Source organism: Eufriesea mexicana, unplaced genomic scaffold, assembly GCF_001483705.2.
Source record: "Eufriesea mexicana isolate 0111107269 unplaced genomic scaffold, ASM148370v2 scaffold2087, whole genome shotgun sequence".
NCBI classification, from domain to species: Eukaryota; Metazoa; Arthropoda; class Insecta; order Hymenoptera; family Apidae; genus Eufriesea; species Eufriesea mexicana.
In genome coordinates this window covers 2,243,957-2,259,125 of record NW_016910162.1, presented here as the reverse complement: position 1 = coordinate 2,259,125, position 15,169 = coordinate 2,243,957, and the positions used below count along the sequence as shown (strand labels likewise).

Here is a 15,169-nt window from a genome sequence, read left to right as displayed (position 1 = left end):
TTTCTTTCACATACACTCGTACAAAGCATCTCAAAAATTTTTCGTGTAATCCAACGTAAACATCCGCTCGATTTGCTCGCTCGTCATTCACACTGACAATAGTTCATACCAATAATTGTTCTATTTATTCGTCATTCGTATCGACATTCATCCTAAATATTCCCGCTATTATACATTTTTTAAATAAATTCGACAAAAAATTAATATTATATAATATTACAAAAAGGAAAACGTGTTTTTACATATACCATGGAAACGTAGTAACGTGTTTACATGTACTATCATGCAAGTACTAGTGATAGTGTATGTAACAATGACAAGCAATATTCCATTATTTCGGCTTAATTAAATAGCACTTAGAATAATTGAATGCATAATATAATTATTTAAAATTATAATTTTATTTACAATATCCTATTAGTATCCTTTTTCACGTATTTAATGCTTCTTTAAAATTATATAATTGCTGATTTAATGGAGAATATGGTACACTAGGTACATCAGTATCGAAGATGCAGCAGCAGTGATATACTTGATAATATTTATATTTCTCCCATACTTTGAATGAGCGACTAAAGATAAATCGAATAAATAATGTAATTAAAAACATAATATAATTAGAAAATATTGGTTTTAACAAAAATTTAAATTCAATTCTTTATTTAAGATTTTAATATACTTACTTCATGTATATATATTAAATATATTATTATGAAGTCAATTATTTTACCTTCGAAGATTCGTTCCACGAAGTCAACATCTTTTTTGTAACGAAAATCGAAACATTATCATCAAAATCATCTGTATTTTCTCCATCTGATTGACTTTTCATCAACATTCGAATTTCTCCTAGGGAATATGAACCGGAACTAGGCATGTATAATTCTCCCTCAGAGTGATAAGTACTCGATGAAATTTCGGTCTGAAATAATAAAACATAAATAATCTTTCGTATTTTGATAAATTTCTTTTTTATAAATTTCCTTTGATAAATAAATTTTTATATTAATTCACATTTTTTATATTAATTAATTTGCTCAGAATTTTATGTACATGCAGAATTAATTCGTTTTAATCTTAATCGATATAAATATGAAAATAAATTTTTAATATAAAAGACACGACATATATTGATAAACAAATTATTATTAAACAATTGGCAATTCTGATTAGAAGCTAACTTATTTTCTCCAGTTAATTACATCCACATTAATTATATACAGGATACATAATACCTAATGTGTAAATGTACGTATAATATTAATTATACAGGGTGTCCCGGCAACAGTAGTAAAACCGGGAGGGGGGTGAATCTACGTGAAAAAACAAATCGAAAATAAAAAATTAAATGTTTTCATTCGAAGCTTCGTTGTCGAGATAATCGATTTTGAATATCCACGAGTTAGGTGCATGCGCACTCAGTGAATATTCAATTTTCTCGGTAACGAAGTTTCGAACCAAAAAATTTTATTCTTTATTTTCGATTTGTTTTTTCATGTAGAATCACCCCCTTCCCACTTGTACTACCGTTGTTGGGACACCCTGTATAACACACGAATCAATAAATATATCTTACCTTATTCGACTCTATCGAGGATATCGTGGATATGCCGTTAGAAACCCTGTGAAAAATTAGAAAAAGTTACAATTTTCTAAAATCATTAAAATGCACATTAACCCTTTCGCTTCGAGCGCTGCTTATAGGCGGCATCCACGAGATGACCTGTGGGTACGAGCGCCGAATATAGGCGGCGTCCACGCGATGACTCCTGAGTATGGGCACCCCATGTATGCGATATCCAAATTATTGCGTATACAACTGTAATCTGTATACGATTGTTTTATTCTGCACAGTTGCTACTTAAGACTTAGGAAAACGTACAGAAATACACAAAAATCACACGCACTGTGCATATTCCTGGTTAGGTTAGGTTCAATGACGGTACTATGGCGGACTGAACTGCCGAAGCGAAAGGGTTAAGACTCTAAACGCCATGTTCTCCATCAAAGAAATATTTATATTCTTCATTTTTTACCTATATTGTTGATTGAGCATGGTCGGATAATTGGAATCGAGGCACGTAGAAGACAAGAACTTTCTGTGCGTTTCATCGTAGACGTCTGATAAAATCTTTTCCTTCTCAAATGCACCATCGAAGAACGAAATATCTACAGTCGTTATTCTGTCATCAATTAGGTTACTCGTTCGCGCAATCTGCTTATGTTCGTTAACTTCCTGCGAAAGTTCCATATTATTCGACGTTTTCGAAAGACTCCTCGAGGAAGATCGAAGAGATCCGCAATCGTGGAGAGAATCGAACGACGAGACCTGAGAAAAGCTACTACCCAACTGTCCAGTACCTTTTCCCACGTTCTCCACCGATTCCACGGATTTTTGCGTTTTCACATCGGATATCACGTCGTTTGACAATGACAATTTACTCGAGGACTCAGGGTGCTTCGTATTTTCAGCCTCATTTATTATTAACAGCTCCTTATCGACACCTTCAACATTCGAAGCTTCGTTTATCTTCCGCGATGCATTATCCTGTGAAACCACCTGGTCTTCCTCGGTTCCAACTGGATCGTCGATAGCAACGTTTGATACAGTTTTGTCAGAAATCAAATTTTCCCTCGTCTCTTCGCTTAATTCCAGACCGTCATCTTCTTTAGACTCGGATTTAACGTAATTCTCGATACGAGCTTCTTTTAACGACTCCATGTCAGAATTAGCTTCATTCACACTCTCATTTTGCCAATGCTCAGCTTTGGACCGCGGTATAGTCTCGTTAGATCTCGAAGATTGGTTTCCGGAATTAAAAGCCTCTTCGTGATCAGACTGGTTCGAGACATGTCCATCGATAATCTCGTCGTTGCATTCAACCGTTTCCGTAGTGCTAAGATTCTTACTTGGCGGACGGTCCGACTGTGAACTTTGACACTCAGACTCGCCATCCGATCTCCACGCTTCGATCATTTTTATCTCTCTGTCGTGAGCGGAAGCTGGGTTTCTCGGTGACGTCCCTTCGGAAACTAGCAACTTCAGCTTTCCAAAATTAACCTCGCTCCTCAAACTCTCCAGCAAGCCTCTCACCATCAGAGGAACGATCTCGTTGACGTTGAGAATGTCCTTTATCTCTTTATCCTTAACATGCGCGATCAGATCTCTCTTTGTTTCTGGGAAACCTTGTTTGAGGACGTCCTGCAACGTCGCGCAATCAAGATTATCCTGCTGTGTTTTCCTCTCATTCACATCCAACGTATTTATTCTTAAGGTCGTTGCTACTCCGTCATTCTCGTCGTTGGTCGTTGACTTTGAGACCTCTTCCGACACCCTCGTGTCGTTCGTGGTCTTCGTATCAGTACTCGAGGATTGCGGACACGTGGAGGAAGTGGTCAGGCTGGACATGTCATTTGTTAACCGAAGAGAACGCGTTTCAAGAGGTCGGGTTCGTTTAGAGTCCACAATCCTCGACATTTTGTTGCTCTTACTGTTATCCTCGCTGGACCCTGTGGTCTCTCGGCTCTGCGTTTTCTTCTGAGCGTCTAACCTGTCTTTCGTTTTGATACTTGGACGTCTAGTCGGTGTCTTTGGAACGATACATCTATTCTTTGGCTCATCGTTGCTCGGATATACGGATCTCTTGGTCGGTGCAGGTACGGATCTGCTTCGTTTCGATTTATCAAGGTTCGTGTCTACATTTGTTGACCGATTGTCAGGTCGATTAGTACAGTGTTTAGTTCGAGATGGAAGTGAATTGTTCGTTTCTATCGAGACTATTCTTCCTTTGTTCAATAATGTCGGATTAACTGACACAGACTTTTTGTTAATCTTCGTCTGGGACGTGCTTTCTGCTCGATATTCGTCGAGTTCTGGTCGCGATAGGAACTCGTCGATGGTTTTCGTGGTGCGAACGATATTGTCGATTATTTTGTTGTACGAGGCTAGGACATCATCGAACTCGTTCAGAGGTGGCTCGTAGAGATCGTAGAGATCGTCTGACTCTGTAGAATCTTCGGAAGAGATCATGCTCGAGGAGAGAACGTGGCTACGATCTTCTGAACCGTTGTCATCCCTGGTGCAATACGTTTTGACGATATTCGCGAATCGTTTGTCTATAATTTTGTAGTCTTCATCCTTCGCTCCTCGCTTCTCGCAGATCTCCTTGTGCCTCCTCTTATTGATCCTGTGCTTTTCTTCTATCTCCTTGCTCGATAACGGCACGTGTTCATCGTTCGGTTCGACCTCCCTTAAAGCGGAAGACCGTCTGAATTGCTCTATATTATCCTTTAAAACTTCCTGAATCTTTAATTCCAGGGATGTCAAGGGTATCTTTAAATCCTGCACCAAAGTCGCGTCGCTTCCGCCCCTGTTTTGCAATTCGAAGCGATCCTCACAGCTTTCCGGCTTTGATGCCTGTTCCTCGAATCGTACTTGCTTCTGATCGTTCCTCGAACCTACTTTCGTCGCTCCATCGTTCGCTTCGTCCTCCGAATTAACATCGCGAGCATCCATAGGTCCTGCACTTCCCTCTAACATTCTCTCGCCATAATCAATCTTAGAGTCCTTGAAAGCCATTGGTTCGGAGTTCTCCACGTTCTCCAAGTTCGTCACTGACGTCTCACGTGCTTCTTTCGCATCTTCAGTGAGTTTCTCATCATTTGCTACCGAGATACCAGCTCTTCCCGACCTTTCTAAATCGCGTGTAGACCCATTATCGCTGTAATCCCTGGAGTCACTTTTCCTCCGTCTGCCATTGTTCTTATCGTCGTTGCTATGTTCCGATATCTTAATCACCTTTTCTCTCCTCCTCGGAGATTCGGTCTTCCTGGAAAAATTGTGAACTATCGCGTATGTACCAACGTTCTGGCTCTCCTGCACGAAGAAGGGGTCCGGTGAGATGTGGATGTTCTGCAAATTCTGGGTAATCAGGTCTCCCTTGATGTTCACAGGAGGACACGTCTGAATGGAACACGCGTCGATACCTCTGTCTCTCTCGCGTCTTGGAGAACGTGCTTGATCATCGAGCTTCCCATTTTCATCGTTCACGGGTGCGTCGTCTGCTAGCGACGAGGGCAGGCCCAACTTTCGTATATCCAGCTTCCTCTGTCGCGAGAACTCTTTGTAACGGTCCTCGGAGGTTCTGAATTTCGGGGCAGACAGATCGACAACTCTCTTAGGCTTCGCCAGGGGATGCCCCTCGCCGGAGAGTTGAATTCTCGAGTCCGTGGAGCTGGTATCGACCCAGCCGTTCGCTTCTTGAAATTTATGCGCCACGCGCTCGCGAATGTATAATAATTGATCGTTTTCGTCGTCGAGTGGCGCCTCGTCGGGACATCTAAAAGAAGTGTCATGTTGTATATTGATTTTGTTAAAAATACGAAACAGGGGTGAATATTTTTAACGGAGAGAGACGAGAATCAGGGAAATACCAACGACGTAGGTTTTAGAGAGTTTCGGCTGTTGGAATTTTGAAAATGAGGCGGAAAAAGTGAACTACAGTCAGACTACCAATAGTCGAGTTATTGACCTGTGATGTGGACTTGCATATACGTAGTATAATTATAAATTTAATTATAATAAAATTATACTGTAATTATTGGGAGATTATACTACATTTGTATTTGTTACGAAAATGTTATTTTCAAAAAGGTTTTATAAGTTTTGTTAATTTAACGACGAAAGTCAGTGATAAACGGCGTTTGAAGTTCCTGATTCGAGGCAACTTCCGGTATTAGAGAAATGGAGAATTGGCTGATTGCGTAACGGGGATACTTACACAGACATATTTTTTGGAAGTCGATTACAATTAGTGACTATGCTTATTTCTTTCATACGAATCTGTGCATCTTTGATCAATTTTTGTACGTCGTCGAGAGTTGCCGACGTCTCTGGGCTAAGATCCGGCGTAACCGGAAGTGTTATCGTAGATCTTTTGCTATCGAACTGAAAATTAAATAGCGTATCAGAAAAAACGTTCAGTATCTCAAACAAATTTTCTTTTTACATATCATAAGATTTAGGTGATTCAATGGTATTTCTTTGAAAGAATATATTTAAAAAATAAAATGACTTCGAAAGCTGAATTATGCAGTTATAATAATTTAGGGTGATGTAATCATTAAGTGTAAGCTTAGAAACTTAAAATTGATATTATTCAACAACAGCAATATTTGGTAAAAACATAAAAAATAATATAAATATATAAATAATAAAAATATATAAAACTATATAGCAATATATAAAAGATTGTAGAAAAATATTGCTCGTGTTTGATTTTATTTGAAATTTATAAAATATTAAAAAATAAATATTACTGTGAAATTAAAATATAACACTGTAATGAGAAAATGGCGTTGCTGTTTATAAATATCGTATAAGTATTATAATTTAATTTATATTAAAGATTCTGATATAAAGTTTTGTGTTCCTCTCCATAAGTACGATTTAGACTTGATTTGATAATTATAATTAAAAATAATAATTAATTTAACGATTAAAATAATCATTGTAAAAAATAATAATTTGCATGGAAGAATTAGAAATTTCATGGTAAGAGTGGTAAAATTATAAAATAATTATACCTGTTCATCATCGACAACTTTTGCTGAAACCAACGGAATTTTTCTCGCGCTTCTGATAGCGTCCGTTTTAGGAACTGAGCTCCTAGAATCTCTGACACGGCTCCTCGCAGATTGAATTTCCTCCCTTTGCCGCGCTATCGGCACGCGAGTTTTGCAGTAGCAGTCACACGCTGACTGCGAGTGCATTTTTGAGTGACAAAACACGGGCAAGCGGTCAGGCGGATCCACGCACAAATCCAAGTATTCTAAAATATCACGTTCCTTTCTGTAATCAAAGAAAGAACACCTTTATCGGTAAAGTGTGTTTGTAAATATTATAAATACCTCAAAAGGAATTTATTATTCGTGAAGTTAATTCCTGTGAGGAAGAAGGAAAAAGATAGGTTAAGATCGTTTCAGGATTTGTATATTGGAATTATAGTTGGGAAAATTTCATTTAAAATGTTTGTCATTAGTATTATATGCTGTAATTAATTTCGAATATTTAGGAAATTTTTTCGAAAAAACTTGAACTAATAAATATAATTAATTACTAATTGAATTATTATTAACATAAGTAAAAGTGTTAAATTGAACAAAATTCATAGTTTATTTTGAGTAGTATTAATAGTAGGATATTTATTTTATTCAAAATCTTTGGATATGGGAAATAAATAGTTTTTAAATGTTTTTTTTTTTAATTGTTGTGAAAAAAGATGTATCGTGTTTTTGAATAAAATATACGAAATGATGTTTTAAAAAAAATTTGTCATTTATATAGTAACTTATAACATTACTTAATAACATTTAGGATTATTTGATAATTATACTAGATAAGATAGAACATTTTTCTTATTCTTATAACAGAATTCATAATTATTGTAAGATAAATATCATTAATTTATCAATATTGTACATTTTTGAAAAAATCTATTCAGTCGAAATTGTTTAAAAAATGATTTACTTAATTAAAAGTTGTATATTTATATTAATTAAACTGATAAATAAATATGATCATTAATCATATTACAACTTTTCCTGATAGCAAAGTTTAAGGCATATTCTAACTAGTGACAAATGACAAAAAGACATCATCAATTATTAATAAAAACAAAATACTATATATATTATGCACCATAATTCATTTGGACTTTAAAAGACTAAATTTTTCCTTTCAACGTACAAAAATCTAACAAATGTCAAAATATAAAAAAATGTGACATCAAGATTTTCAACCATATTCCCACCACGAATATTTAGCACGACGTTCTACAATGCGAGAAAGGACGTTGGCACGTCTCGATGTCGTTAAACGAGTAAAGAAAAATAAACCGCACCGCCATCTAGAGAGGCAAGTTCAAGAACCGATGACAATAAAGTTATTAATTTCTTTCGAACAGGGTTGGTTGCCCTCGGGCCACCGACACTTCTTCGGCTCGAGCAGAAAATCAAACCGACCCGTGCATTACGTCGTCAGGCATTCTACACGTTCCTGGCTACGCTAAGAAGTATCTATATGTGGTAATATCGATCCTTAAAGGGAGCCGCTTCTTTGTTCGTTATCGATTCTCCGTCGTTCGTCGAATTGACTCATTCTGCGTTACTATAGAACAAAAAGTGTTTCCGTCGAACGTTTTGTTTCGAGTAAAACCAAAAATGTTATTTGATAACTGAAAGAATTTTCTTAATATTATTTGTATTGGTGTTCGTATATCAGTTTGTGAATATTGTAGTCCTTTTTATTGAAGTGTGATGTTCTTTTCGATTTTCTGCTTTTTTAATTAACCTAACCTAAACCAATGTTGTCATACGATTGAAATAGTATACGAGTGTATTGTGTATTATTTGTATTGTTTTTGTTAAGTATTTGTATACTAATATTAAATTTTGAACTTTCTTTTGTTAAATTATTATATTCTTTTTGAATAAGTATCTTTTTAATCAATGTAACCTAAATTTAAAGATGTTATATAATGCTTCAAACACTTTTTAGCCCATTTATTATTCGTATGTTATTTTTTTATTATTTTGACTAGATTGAATTTTTTTTTTATTGGATTATGAAATTTTGAATTATTGAATATTAGTTACGAATGTACAATCCTTCATTTTGCAATTTCTTTAAATAGAATAGAGTATGTTCTACAATTTACAATAATTTTTAATACGTTCTTGTGTTCATATATTATTACCTTGATTGTATCAACAATTTATACATTATTTTAAATACTGAATTATTTTGTTAACGTTTAAAAATTTTGTGTAATAAAGAATATAACATTAAAAAATTATATTAAAAAAATTGTGCTACTTATCTAAGATGAAAAAATAATTTATAATAATTAAAATAAGGCCATGTATATAAATAAACATAACCTCGCTCTCTGTAAATAACAGTGTTCAAATATTGGACGAAATTAAATTTTTACTTTATCTATACACGTATATTACTTTCCATGAAATGAAAATATGAAATGGAGATATAAAAAATATATATTTAATATAACTTATATTATAATTGATAAAATTAACCAGGAGAGAACGTTGATATCAATTGATGTACAATTACATATCTTGTGCGAAATTGGATATATTATAGTAGCTATGAAAAAATAAAATCCTGAATGCACTTTCGAATCGAGGTTGACAATTTAAAAGCTGCGAATTTCGAAGTTAATCTACGAAAAAGTGCGGCAGTAGAATTTCGAAGCTGTCCTTCGAATACTCGGGCATAAAAATTCAAAATAATGCATAGATTTTAATAACACGATTTCAACGCGGAGGTGCATTAATATTTATCGTCGTATTCATATCCAACGATAGAAAAATCGAGGCTGGAATTTCAAATCATCGATTAAATTCTCAGTTACTTGAATAATGTATAGACATCACCAGCACGTAATAAAAATCTTCCCTTGTTAGACGGTTCTTGCGGTATTTTCATTAATTTATCTCGCCCGATTCGAGATAAGAAAAAGAGGCAAAGGAAACGTAGAGCCAAGAGGATTAACAACCTGAGATTTGTATCTCTTAAAATTCTATTAAAACTTTTATGATTACTTCGACAATTAAAACTTTTACGATTCCCCTAAAATCCTTAAAATTTTTTCAAATTATACTTATCCGATATTTATAAAGAAGGTAACATTTGCGTGAGTTTATGAATGTAGTCGGATGTTTTTATATCAATTAATTTGTCGTAATTATGTTGACAACATACAAGAACACGCGTGTGAAAAATCACACAATTTAACACGTATTGTAAAAATAATAACATCAAACTGATACCAACATTTCCTTCTATTAAGGGAAAAACGGGTTTCACTAATTAGATAAATTATATGTTTCCCAAATTAAAATAAATAGCGAGATAAATAGGTATTTTGGGAAATCCAAGTGAAAGCAAATTTAAATTTAAGTCAAATTAGATAATTCAGTAGATTCAAATTAACTCTTCTATGACTTATCTCTTCCAAGTGACATTTAATCTTTCCACAAAGAGCTTTGAGGCAGTATGATTCTTAAAAAGTAGACTGCAATAAAACAAAATAATTGTTTTATGTTAAAATGTTATAAGTGATAATTTATAATTAATTTTGTATGATATAGCCTTACAGTAACAAAATACTACACAGTAAACTTAATTTCATTACTGTCTGCATTTATTAGGTATTATGAGAATTTGTGAAAATAGATTCATTTAAAGTCTTCAGATGGGATAATTATAAGCCAAATTCTTTGATTATTTACCAAAAATGATCAAAACATAATAAATTTAGCAATATAATTTTTATTGTAAATTTATATTTATATCATTATCATATATATAAATTAATTAATTTTTATTATAATATCTTGTAAATTAATCGAATATACGAATTAAAATATATCAATTAATTATACAATGTATATCACAATAAGAGGATGTAACAAACCTGTTTCACTTATTCTCTTATATTAAAAAGTTGTTTCAAATTCTCAAGTTTTAACCAATTTATGAACCTACCTTGTCAACCAAATCCTTAAATCAATCAAACATAGAAATTTCTACTATTCTAACCTGTTAATTAATAAAAAAGAATTATTATCACAAGGATTGTCAATATCCCAGACAGAATTCTTTCCTTGTATAAAAGTTTCTCTTCTTGCCGCTTGCTACATAAATTTTATGTCACACTTCTATTTTCAAACATCACGATCGACTAACCTAAAACCAATTCGCCTGTATTAATTTTGGATTCCACAACCAACTAGAATTCAAATTACCAGATTAATCGTCCAGCTTGAACGAAATCTAAAATGTCATCGACTCGGTTGAATTATGTTTGATGCTATTATTAAAGGTGTACGCCATTATTTTCCCCGCCTTTTTATCCCATTCGAACGCGAGAATCGAACGCGATCGATGCTCGCCAGTTGCGAACTCGCACGAGGGAATCGAACTATCTCGCGAGTGGCCGTAGTAGAAAAATCGTGGAGGGTGACGTCGGATGCATCTCCAACAGGCTTCCCGCTTTAATGCTTCGGGACTTCGTGATCAATAACAGTACGTCAAATCTACGTAATTCGCGACGTCCTTTAAAGTCGATGGATCACCGCACGACGGTATTACACAGGGTGACTCACCTAGGCGTGGGATTCGAAGCACCGTATTTTGCCGGACCATGGCGAAAGACCCTGCTCGATACTGCGATCGATCAGTACGCGATATTGGAATTGGAAATGAGCGAATAAAGAATAGAAAAATTTAGGTTATAATGTTTTTAATTTGGCAAAATTTTATAAAATTATTAATTTATTAGTAGATATACGAATTAAAAAACATAAAAAAAGATATTGTGTTATATGTAAAGATTATTATTATTGTGGTATATAAAAAAATAATATTAAAATAAAATAATTTATATTCTTTCTTACTAGAGATGTTTGGTGCGTCTGCTTTGCATTTGAGTATAGTATTCATTATATAAATTATAAAACAATGTATATATATATTGCAGACTTATTTCGTATTGTGTGATATTGACATATACATTTTCAATTATCTTTACTTTATTTTGAGTATATTATCTCGTCAATTTAAATGTACATTTTAATCATGTTAAGTTTAGTGTGATAATTTATTCGAAGTATTTGTTTGTGTGTAATCAATTTCGACATTATTTAAATCATTTTTTTATTTTAATTTTATTTCTAAATTATTGTCGAAAAACAATTATAATTTTCATTTGTATCATTTATTTAAAATATTTTTTATATAATTATAAAATGCACTTTTCCTTCATATCTAATATGTATAAGGTAGGTTTTAAACATTTGACACATTTAATTAGCGACCTTTAAAATAACAAAGTGCGTGCCATTTTTTCAATAGGGTATGCGTTTTATTAAACTTATTACCTTTGTCATTTATATAAAAAAATGTATATAAAGAAAATATGTTACGGGCTAAAAGCGCCATAGTAAATCATTGCAAATCATCAATTATTTCTTAAACAGAATCTTAAATAAAAAATGAATTAAAATTTTATGCATAAAATTGCTATTTAATATTACACATGTATAATAATAAGGGTAATGATACTTTTTACGTTTTTACAATTTTTATTAAAAATAACAATTCTACCCTATAAAATAATTAATTGAAAATTTTACAATAAAATTTAGCAATTTTATTATTAATCGTTAAACATCCTTGACCATTTCCTGTCTCAATTTATCAAAATAAAAATTACCTAATGACAAAATACTACTTAAAAATACTTTAAAAGTATAGATGTTGAAAGAAAAATTTGGGAAATATACAATAAACAAATATAAGTAAATACAGTAGCAATACTGTGAAAATAGTTTCTATTTTGTTCTCAGGAAAACCTGCAGGGTACACCACAATCGGCCAAGATGAGGATTTAAGTGTTAGAATATTTTGTAGTACAGATAGCAAAACACAAACGCAATGCTCGAGGATTCGATGCTTATCACGTTAGAAAACAAGAAGATTTTGTAATTCTAATTCTTCTACCACTTTCCTTTAACGAGAAAATAAGAGGAAAAAAATTCCTAAAGAAAATTCCTTATTCGCCAGATATACACGCAAGAAAATGGCCGTACACTGCTATATTGTGAGAAGAGCAGCGAGAATGAGACTGCTTATGTATTTAGGTTGCGCAAAACAGAATTTAAAAAACCGAAATTATAGCTCCGAGAAAATTATAACGTACACGATCTTTCAATAAATATCCATTAATCCCATATCCATTAATTCTTGTACTAATATTATCTGGTTATTCCATTACCAATGATACTTTCAATTTGGATTTCTACGATAAAATCAAATACTATAGTGAATAATTATGAAGATTCTTGAAGAGAGAATTGCTGAAAAGTATATGAAATAATATTACCATTATTGATGTCATTTTCGTATCAAATTCGCACTTTTTAATTAACTTAGATTTTCTAACTAGAATCCTAGGAACATTTTTAGTAAAATTAATTATTAAAACTAGACATATTTAGATTATGTTTGAATTTATTTACTTTAAAAGAACCTCACCAATGCTTTGGTACCATTTTCATAAAAATATGCTAAAAACTACCATGGGAATTGGAATTTTCCGTGGACTGCAGTTATTTTTGGAATTGTTTCCCTTGCTTTTACTGTATTACACGGATACAGTCCGCTAATCTGACATATTTGTAATCCAGTATTGTCGAAGTCCCGAGAGTGCCGGATTACCGGAATTCTACTGTATTATTTTACAATACAGTGTCATCAAAAAAAAAAAAAGATCCGAGATTATGGCTTTACTGAAAGTAGTAAAAACTGCTCGATCGACATCGTACCTAAAATCAATAGTTTCGATGTGAATTCTTTATTTATACTTTCTATTACTACTTTATTTATATAGTACTTATTTATATACCTTCATTTAAGATATTATATATATTGATATGTATTTTTAGTTACTACTTCAGTCTATTTCAACTCAAATTTTTTTCTGTGGTGTTTTTAGTTTAGGAAATGTGCACTGTAACTCAATTGTTGCCTCGTTATTTCCTTGTAATTCTTGAAAATAATTAAAGAATTATCTTTACCTATTTTTAATTGCAATTTAGTACAAATATTTGATCGATTAATTCTTTCGTTAATTTTATTTAATTATTACGTTTTATATAAGACCAGTATGTTTCACCTTTATGGACGACATTCCTTTTCTATTTAATTTTGCCAGCAGAAATTTTATCCACCGAAGTAATATTGGTTGAATTGGTATATCCTCAAATAAAAGTAAATTCGATATGCTTCGAATTAATTAATTTCTCCGACAATATTACACTGAAAAAGAAGAACATACGAATTTTATTCTTTTATCATTTTTAATGACTCGAATTCTCTAATTAAAGCCATGAAATATAAGTTAATAAAAAGAAAATTTTTATTATGACAGAAATAACTGTAATGAAAGGAGAATATTTCATTACAAAGAATTATTATTATAAATAATTATATCACAGAGTTGTTCACCCTCCCCCTCCCTCCTCCCCGCTCTTTGTTTTCTCTGATCGGTCTATTTACGCTTTTCAATTACAGTTTCTACCAGCACAAAGCCATATTTTCAATTATATTGAATCAATAATTAAATACGATAATAAATTCATAATTAATAACATGATATGCAACAACCTGGACCGACAACGGTCACCGTTCCTATATTATTACACAAATATTTCTTGCTGCAACTCTGAAAATCCTGTTATTCTACCAAATTTATTCGAATCTACCTTTAATTAAAACCATATCACCAAAAAGCAGTAATAAAACGTCAGCCAACACCCCCTTTTCAGCTCTCACCCTCGCCTTAATTATACAGGTTTAATTCCATTCAACTAACATGTGCATTTTCCGAATAACGAAAATAAAAAACTTTCTCAAAAAGAGAAAGAATAAGACAGAAAAAATTAACCTACAAAGTCTGGAGAAAAGTCTCCGAAAATCAGGAAATTAAACTCACAAGGCATGGAACAATGAACGAAATTAAAATTGAAAGTGGAGACGCGCGAATTGATTTAACCTCTAATCTCTGAACCGCGATACACGCAGTCCGATTATGTATAATTAACGAGCGAAACGGAATAGAATTCGGGGCGATGGAAAAATCCGCGTCGTCGTTGAAAAGTTATGGCGACCGATCGATTCGGGCCGACATTCACGCAGCCGCGTTTTCCTTTCCCCCTTTTTCCCATTTTTTCAATATTTTTTTCCCTCTTTTTTCGTTACCGTCGAACCACGATACGAGCGTACGGAAATCCAATCGATGTTAGTTCGGTTAGCTGCTGTGGTAATTTGCCGGTCGCAGCGCCTGAGTTTCGTCATTTCGCCGCCGGCTAACGGTTCGACGTGAAAAGAAACGTGGCGGCAGAAACAGATCGAAGCCCCCCGGCATGGATTTTACTACGATCCGTTAAAATACTTTCCGACAGGTGTGTCGCAATCGTCTGTTCCTTTTTCGTACGATGAACGATAGGCGAAGCCGTCTAACGGGGAAACAGTTTCTTCGTTGTTTTCTTGGATCAAAATCATGCGAGATATTCGTACAAACTA

The 15,169-nt window shown here is 33.2% G+C and overlaps 1 protein-coding gene across 1 annotated transcript in view; it reads right to left on the bottom strand.

Annotated features, from left to right (window-relative positions):
• Positions 1-542: 542 nt before the first annotated feature.
• The window catches only part of LOC108549489 (uncharacterized), an 87,292-nt gene continuing 72,665 nt past the window's right edge, over positions 543-15,169 (bottom strand). Inside the window, exons 3-8 of the mRNA XM_017902878.1 lie at positions 6,586-6,850; positions 5,781-5,947; positions 2,037-5,339; positions 1,577-1,622; positions 731-922; positions 543-572 (exon numbers count right to left, since the gene is read on the bottom strand). Coding sequence (XP_017758367.1) covers positions 543-572; positions 731-922; positions 1,577-1,622; positions 2,037-5,339; positions 5,781-5,947; positions 6,586-6,850 — 4,003 coding nt within the window. The remainder of the gene's footprint in view (positions 573-730; positions 923-1,576; positions 1,623-2,036; positions 5,340-5,780; positions 5,948-6,585; positions 6,851-15,169) is intronic.